Genomic DNA, 8,276 nt, shown 5'->3' on the forward strand with positions numbered 1-8,276 from the left:
GTGGAATCATCCTTCCATGGAAGGCAGGAGTACCATGAAGGCCCCTGGTAAATAACTAAATTATACATCAGCCTTTCTTTTGTAGAGAGATACTTTATTTTCTTTTATAACAAACTCTTAGGTTACTTGCTGGCTTTTAAAGTCACACTGTACGCCCTAGATAAATAAAATCAAGTTGTGCCTAAATGTTATTAAAATGAAGGATTAATAATTTGGAAATGGGATATTAAAGCTGAAACGGTGCTCGGAGATCATCCGTTCCTGCAGATTCCCGCCAGGGGGTGGCCAGTGGCCTGACTGTGGGTGGGTGGCAGGCAGGCCCAGCAGGTGCACATTCACGCCCACCTGGGGGGGAGCGGCGCACACACGAGCGTGATTGCGTGCTCACACGGGAACGTGCCTGTCAATTAGAGGCGAGTGCGGCGACTCCAGAGAAACCCGCGAATCGCTGCGCAGGCCGTGGGGTCGCAGCTCGGCAGCCGCAGCTCCGCCCCCCTGAGCCCTAGTGGTGAGCAAATTCCAGCTGCTGTGGGGCTCTTGAGTTCTGTGTCCCGTGGCCACCTTGCGGGGCACTTTGTGAACACGCCTTCCTCTCTGTCTTAAACACCAGACGATGCAGTTTCAAGGGAAACTGAAATTCCTGTTTGGACAGAAGAAGAAGGCGCCCTCGGGGGCGGTGCTCCCACCGCGGCTGTCGCTGTTCTGCGTTGTGACGCCGGTTCCCCTCCTGTCCGCGACGGAGGTGAAAGTGAGGAGCGCGCTTCTGAGGGCCAAGCCCAGGGCTGACTCTGCGGCGCCCACGGATGCAAAGTGAGTAAGACACACCTTCGCGGCCACGTGGCGCCTGCCGGCGGCCTCCACGCTCAGTGTCATCTGTGTCTTTCTTCTTTTCCAGCCAGTAATAACATAACAAGTGTTCTGTTTTGAAAGTCATTACACGACCCAGGTAGCAACGTTGAGATTAAACATTTTCAGACTCGTATTTGCAAACTGGCACCAAACGCTGCCTGTTTTGACTCATTCCCAAATCGCCCTGTTACGGAACCAGTTTCAGAATGAGCGCCCTGACCCCGTGTCCTCAAGGGGACGGAAGGTTGGCGGTGGCCTGTGCCTTTCTCCACTGCTCAGCTGCCCCTTCTTCGCACAGTCTGTCCATGGACAAGTGGAGGTGGTTCCTGGCTGCAAGAGACGCCAGAGAAGTACGTCCCTGGTGGGCAGACGGAGGGTCAATGGCACAGCTGCCCCTCCAGCCGGTCCTCGTCCCTGGCCAACCCCGTCCTATCCCAGCACTTTCTCAGCCTTTCTGAAATAGAAAACACCCGATTGGTCCTCGGCCTTGTTGGCGCTAGGGACCAGTTTCGTGGAAGACAATTTTTCCATGGACTGGGAGCAGGGGGGTTGTTTCAGGATGATTCAAGCACATTTAGTTTCTATGCATTTCATCTGTGTTTTTATTACACTGTAACATGTAATGAAATAATTGTACAAGTCAGCGTGATGTAGAACCAGTGGGAGTCCTGAGCTTGTTTTCCTGCACCTAGGTGGTCCAGTTGGGGGGAGGTGATGACAGACAGTGACAGATCGTCATAAGGAGCTTGAAACCTAGGGCCCTCCCACACGCACTTCACGACAGGGTTCAAGCTCCTGTGAGAACCTGATGCCTCGGCTGAGCTGACGGGAGGCGGTGCCACCGCTCACCTCCTGCTGTGCAGCTTGGCTCCTGGAGGCCACGGACGGTACCGATCTGTGGCGTGGGCGCCGGGGACCCCTGCCCTCAGGGATTCGTGCCTGTAGTCTCCTAGATTGTGTTAAGGCTGTCCTGTGTGCCGGGAGAGATGTAAATGCCGTGTATATAGAAACTGTGTGTCCCACCTGTGGGGAAGACACCAGTGATGTGGGGCTGGGGCAGCCGGGATGCCAGAGACCCAACTTCATCTCAGTGACCTGGACGAGTCACTGCTCCTGTCACTGCCTCCTCGTGGGACAGCCTGATGGGAGGGAGGGGGGCTGAGTGCAGGGCGGAGGGGCGGTCCGGGCTGGCCTGCACCCTGGCCCTCAGCTCCCTGAGGCCCTTGGCTGCTGGCAAGGTGCTCCTGCTCTGTGACTTTGAGACACCCGGCTTGTCCTCGGCCCCTCGGCGCTGCACGCAGGCCCTGGTAACCAAGTGCAGCTCAGCCTGCCTGCGATCCTGCAGCTGCTCTTGGGCAGCCCACTTTGTTCATGGCCTCCCTGCTCTGTGGGCAGCAAATACTGAGCTGGAAGGAAATCTTAGCTCCCCATCCCAGTGGGAATCTCTGCCATAGCACCCAGGAGCGATTGGCTGAGGCTGCACGAACCCCACGCACAGAAAACATTGCTGGGTTCAGACAGAACCTTGAGAGCAGATTCATCCTGGTGTGACTTGACTCTCACTGCCTGGCACTGCCACCGTCCTGTCTTGGCCGAGTGCTCCCTGCTCTGTTTGCCTTGCCCCGGGTTCTGGTTTCCAGGTATTTCCTGATTCCTACGCTTCTCCTCTGTGCATGGACGGCGCTGGGGGGACATTCGCAGCAGCAGGAGATGTCCCCACCCTGTTTTGAGAGCTGCCTTTACTGATGCGCCAGCTGCGGCAGGCACCTTAGGGCGATCCTAAGTCGCAGTGATGTGGGGTGCCTTGTAGTCTGACTTTGGATTCTACTGCGTTCCTTAACTTTTGTTAGTATTAAATTTCATTCTTTTAGATGCAATCTTGATAGACCTTGTCAGAGTCCAGGCTCCTGAGCTGGTTTGAGATCTGGGACTCAGCAGCGCCCACCACACTGCTGTCCCTCCCGTTCCCTGGCACCTTTGGCAGGCCAGTGCGCCCTCTGTGGGAACGCCGGGACCTGCTGCTGAGCCCCTCTGCCCATCGGATCCCAGAGATGCTGGGAGACCCCGTCACGCACCTGCTGACTTCCAGATGCAGAGGATGTGGCTGGGGGCCCTTTCACCCCAAGGGGCTGCAGAGGAGGACGTTGGAGGCTCTGGGACCCCTGCTGTGTCCAGGGCTGACCGAAGGCCCCAAGGCCACCTTGCCCGCACTCACAGCACTCCGCTGTGGCCGTGACGTCCATCCTCACCTTTGACCTCTTTAAGATAACCATTTGCACAGCTCTCCAGCCTGACAGCAGCAGCGGTCACTTGAAGGCTTTCATGCCGTGTTGGCTTCTGCCTTCGTTACTCATTTCTGCTCGTCAGCGGCCTCTGCCTGGGCCCTGACAGCCCCACCTCACTGCTGCTGTCTGAGGACAGAGGGAAGCTTCGGGGATGGCCGGGACACGAGCCAGCCTGCTGAGGCCCACAGACCTCCGGAGGGTTTTTTGTATGTTTGTTTTGAGATGGAGTCTTGCTCTGTAGTCCAGGCTGGAGTGCAGCGGCACAATCTTGGCTCACTGCAACCTCCGCCTCCTGGGTTCAAGTGATTCTCCTGTCTTAGCCTCCCGAATAGCTGGGACTACAGGCGCGTGCCACCACACCTGGCTATTTTTTTGTATTTTAAGTAAAGATGAGGTTTTGCCGTGTTATCCAGGATGGTCCTGATCTCCTGACTTCACGATCTACCTGCCTCAGCCTCCCAAAGTGCTGGGACTACAGGCATGAGCCACCACGCCTGGCCTCTGGAAGGTTTTACGTTTTAAAGGATGGAGATGGAAAGCGCAGGTTGAAACACAGAATTCTAAAGGGAAAAGAAGTGAATGCTGCACTGACACACAGAAAGCCCGGGGTCCCCGCAGGGCTCTGGCCCAGGTCCTCCTGCACCTGCAGGAACCATGCAAACCCTGGGCCGCTCTTTACCTGGCTTGGTCTTTATATTGAAGGTGCACACCGAGAGCCTGGTCTTCCCTGTGAGTTCCCTGTTGAGTTCCCAGCCGTAGAAGCAGAGGGGACGAAGCCCCCTGGTGTCAGAGCCGGGCAGGGCAGGCCTGGCCCCACTGCACCTTGCATGCCCACAGCCCTGTTCTGGCTGTCCCGGGGTGGAGCGCAGGTGTGGGGCCGCGGGTCACAGCTCTCTTCTGGGCCTGGACGCCCAGACCCCCTGTGGGGTCATGAGGGCAGGATGGAGCGCAAGGCACATAAAGCCGGCACACAACTTCAGCTCAACACACGTTATTAAAACTCAAAACGCGGAAGAAAGCTTGCCAAGCCAAGAATGCTGACTCCCATCCACCCAAGGCTTTCGGAATCCTCACCACCCTGCTCTGAGCTGGATTCAGAAGCCAGCTTCCAGGATGCACCCTGTGGTCCACCAGCCCTGAGCGCCACAGTGGTGTAAGATGCAAGGTGCACTCCGCAGAACCAGAGCCCCGAGGCAGTGGCAGCAGCCGCCGTGGCCCCCTGTGACCTCTGGCAGCCCCCAGCAGCCACCCAGTCTCCTACAGCTTTTCCCACAGGAGTTTTGTGACATGATCCCGCTGTTCCTGAAGCCCATTCTGAAGTGACTTCCTCTGCTCACTGTAATTCACTGGGACCCCCCACATCTACACACCCTGTGCTTTGCAGCCATTCACGGACACACATGCGGCACTGTGAGTCTCGTGCTGGACATGGCCCCTGCTCAGACTTTGGTCCTGGCCCTCCTGGAGGTGCTCAGAGTCAGAGAGAAGGGCAGCTCGGGAGCGGTGGCCATGGAGTCAGATGGGCTTGAACCCAACTCTGGCAGCTGCTGGTGGGGCAGCACCACTAACGCTTCTCTTTTGAAAAACAAAAGGAAATAGAATCTACCAGGGTGAGCTGTTAGGACTTCAGATTCAGATCACTGTGATGCGTATGTGGGCACACACACATTTCCAATGTGAGCTGGTCTTCACCACCTCAGTGTTCACTTCTTAGAACACAACTACCTGGAATCAGGAGAACAGACTGTATTTTCTTTCTGGCCTTCCAGGAAATGATCTTAGCTCTGAAAATCATCTATGACTTTATCCTTGTACTTTCTGAAGCTAATTCATGAGCCCTTCATTGGCCTGAAAAGTGACATGATTATTTTCAGTAAATCTGTAACTGAGAAAATAACTTTCCAAGCTATAAAGAATTAAACAAGAGTGAGTTATTGTTTCTGTCTTTACCGCTCGGGTGCGACAGCAATGCCTGTCACCATTAATTTCTACCTTCGATGCATGTTTAATCCACACGTCATCTTGCTGTTATCTGTGTTCTTCACAGAGTGAAAGCCACCACGAGTCTGTGCGAATCGGAACTGCATGGAAAACCCAATTATTCAGCAGGTACTTAGAACATTTCTATCTGATCTTTTCCACGTGGGTAAAATGTGTTTCTGCTTCTTGGGGAGCTTCCCTGCCCGGCGGAGATGTGGCGTATTCCATGGAAAAGCTGTTTTGCAGACTGGGTGTCTGTCTTGCTGTGGACAGGCACCGGTCCTGGGCTCTGGTGTGTGCATTTCTAAGCAGCTCAGTGGGTCCTGCCGTGCTGAGAACATGCAGCGGTCGTCCAGGAGCTCCTCAGCTCACACAGTGATGGCTTCCTCCCCCTCTAAACCCCAACAGGAAGGAGCAGCAGAGAAAGTGGCATTTTGGTGCTCAGGGAACAGAATGACACTGGCCGATGGGCACAGGTTCCCGCCAGAGCCCCGTGCCCCTGCCTCCGGGGCAGCCCTGACCTTGTCCTCGACTCTAAGGGGACCTCAAGGTAAGTGGTGCCAGGCAGCCTCCCCCAGCCCCGACAGCTCCCTAAGTCACCGTGGAGGCCCAAAGTAAGGGGGTGGGAGGAGTGATTACGAGGGAAAAAAGACGATGGCAGCCTTGACCCCCACGCGAGCCACAGCTGACCCTGCTCCCTGTGGAGCTGTGCACGCAGCTCCCCGGCTGGAAGTCATGCACGTCGCTGGGGACCGACCCCGGGGAGCAGTGGTCCCGGGATGTCGGGGCTGAGGATGCCCCGTGGGCTCTGGCTGAGCTGCCCGGGCTCTGGGACCAGCCCTCACCTGTCGCCTAGAACCTGGGTCACCCGGCTCCATCCTGAGCTTGCCTTTGCTCAGAGTCCTGTCTCCTCCCCCTCCCTCCCCAGGGCCTGCCTTCTGCCCAGGTGAGCCTTCCCCCTTTCCTGACCAGCCCAGCTGTGTACCGCAGGCCCCTCCCCACCCTCCAGGCCACTGTCTCACAGTCACACAGTGCCAGTCCTAATGTCATGTGGCGTCCAGTCAGTCAGCAGCAGAGCCTGGCCACAGAAACTGCTGGACACAGTGCTCTCCGCTTTGCAGTTCCATGGGGCCATTTGCATGGCCCCTCCCACCCCCAGAGCTACTGACTGGTGTGGCTGACACTGCACAGGCAGCCTAGGCCTCACGGAGACCCCTCCCTGAAGCCTGTGACCTCCCCAACCCTGGGCCCTCCTGACTTGCCCCAGGCACATGGGGCAGGGGTGGAGGGTGCTGGCACGGCCTTCTGGGCTGCTGGGTGGGTCAGAGGGGATGGTGTGGTGTGGGGTCAGTGTAGCATCGTCCTAACGTAGTAGCCTCCCTTAGAGACCCCCACCGAAGACGGCCAGACCTAGTGTCTTCAGCTGCTGTCAAATGAGCATCTTTTCTCTGCAGGGACAGGGAGGAGGAGCAGCAGAGGGTGCTGAGCAGGGCCTCTGGAGCTACAGGGCGGAGGGAGACGCCAGGACCCGCAAAGCCCCTGCCCTGGACGGCAGGAAGGCGCAGTGAGGCTGGTGCCCGGCTGAAGCTGCAGCCCAGCCAGAGTGACCTACTCTCCCTGCGCCCCACGTCCCGTGGCTCCTGCCTGCCCTACCCATGTATCCAGGGCACTTTCAATGCCAGTGGCTCAGGCACATTCAGGAACTTGCCCATCTCTCAGCTGCCGAGCCCATCCCCCAGTGCCCACGCCATCCGGACCAGCAGAGCCTCACGGGATGTCAGTGAGGACCAGGTGCACCCTCCCTTCTGCCACTTTCCCCAGGGGAGGCTGCAGCACCCTCAGCCTGAAGCTCAGCGTTTGGCCTCGAGGGGCTATCCCGCAGAGGACGTGAAGCTGCGAGGCGTGCAGATGCCTCCGGGGGGCCTGTGCGGCCCGACGCTGCTGCTAGATGTGCCCATCAAGATGGAGAAGGACTCTGGGTCTGAGGATGCTGCCCACGGCTGCATGCCCAGCCAGGTGTGGGGGCTGGGGGCCGGGGACAGGAGCCGTCCGGTCACCTTCCCTACCAGGATGCCCCTGAAGACAGAGCCAGACTCCCTGCACCAGGTCTACACTGCACACCTCGGGCATGGCGTGCTGGGGGCTCAGCCCCACGGCAGGGCCACTGCAGGGCACAGCAGGGAGTTGGCCCCTTTCCACCCTGCACACTGCGCGCGCCTGGAACCCACGCACAGCCTTTCCCAGCTGGAGCCTCCCCACCAGCTCTGCACGCGGGGCCGAGGCGAACCGTCCTCCCTGCCGAGCTGCACCTGCAGAGCTGCTGAGGCAGCCCCTGTGGTCAAGCGCGAGCCGCTGGACTCGCCCCAGTGGGCCGCTTACAGCCAGGGAAGGGCGCCTGGGACGTTTCCCAAAAGTGGCTTGGCGACGCTGGCCCCACCCCAAGCCTCAGAGTGCACATTCCTGCCGTAGCGCGGTGACCACCGTCCAAGCTCAGATCCGTCCGTCTACGCTCAGGTGCGCCAGTGGCTGGGCTGCCCCCCAACCTGGTCAGGTCGCAGACCTTCCTAAGAAATGCTCTGCAGAGCTGCACATGCGCAGTCCCCTCGTCTGTGTGCGCAGCATACGCTGCAGCGTATCCCAAATTTTATAAAATATCTCAACCATTCTCAAGTGCGAACTGGCCTTAAGTCTACTCAGGCATGACAGCATTTCTCTTTGAGGAATTAAAATCTTTAATGAAGCGGTCATGGCCGGACAGTGTCATGCCCGAGAGGCAGGGAGTGCCGTCCCACTGCCGCCAAGGCCAGAGTCAGGGAAGCTGTGGGGGCGCTTCTAGCTCGGCCCTCCCTGGCCACCTGCAGCTTCCGGCCTGTGCCGTGCAGGCAGCGTCAGCCCGTCACTGGAGTGCGCTGCAGAGGCCAGCACCCGGCAAATTAGAAATACACCTCGCAGAGAAAGGGGCTGTGAGCCCCCTCACGGAGGAATCTAGAATGCTCCAGGCAGCAGAGGCTGGCAGTGCTGGATCCCACACTGCCCCGCGCTGTGCAGCAGTGCTCCGTGGGGCCAGAACAGAGTCTGAGGCCAGGTCTGGACTAGAAATGGACAGGGTAACACCTGTTCCTTCTGGACATCTCCCGTGTTCTTAGTGGGTCTCTGCGGATG

General features: G+C 58.2%; 1 protein-coding gene across 1 annotated transcript in view; it reads left to right on the top strand.

Moving 5' to 3' along the window:
* Window positions 1-8,048, top strand: part of AHRR (aryl hydrocarbon receptor repressor) — a 97,766-nt gene extending 89,718 nt beyond the window's left edge. The window contains exons 7-10 of the mRNA XM_064375746.1: window positions 611-810; window positions 5,182-5,243; window positions 5,523-5,664; window positions 6,569-8,048. Of these exons, the coding sequence (XP_064231816.1) occupies window positions 611-810; window positions 5,182-5,243; window positions 5,523-5,664; window positions 6,569-7,583 (1,419 nt within the window). The 3' untranslated portion in view covers window positions 7,584-8,048. The remainder of the gene's footprint in view (window positions 1-610; window positions 811-5,181; window positions 5,244-5,522; window positions 5,665-6,568) is intronic.
* The last annotated feature ends 228 nt before the right edge of the window (window positions 8,049-8,276 follow it).

The sequence above is a fragment of the Aotus nancymaae genome, unplaced genomic scaffold (genome assembly GCF_030222135.1).
Source record: "Aotus nancymaae isolate 86718 unplaced genomic scaffold, 86718_ANA_hifiasm-v0.15.2.pri h1tg000014l, whole genome shotgun sequence".
In the NCBI taxonomy this organism is placed as follows: domain Eukaryota; kingdom Metazoa; phylum Chordata; class Mammalia; order Primates; family Aotidae; genus Aotus; species Aotus nancymaae.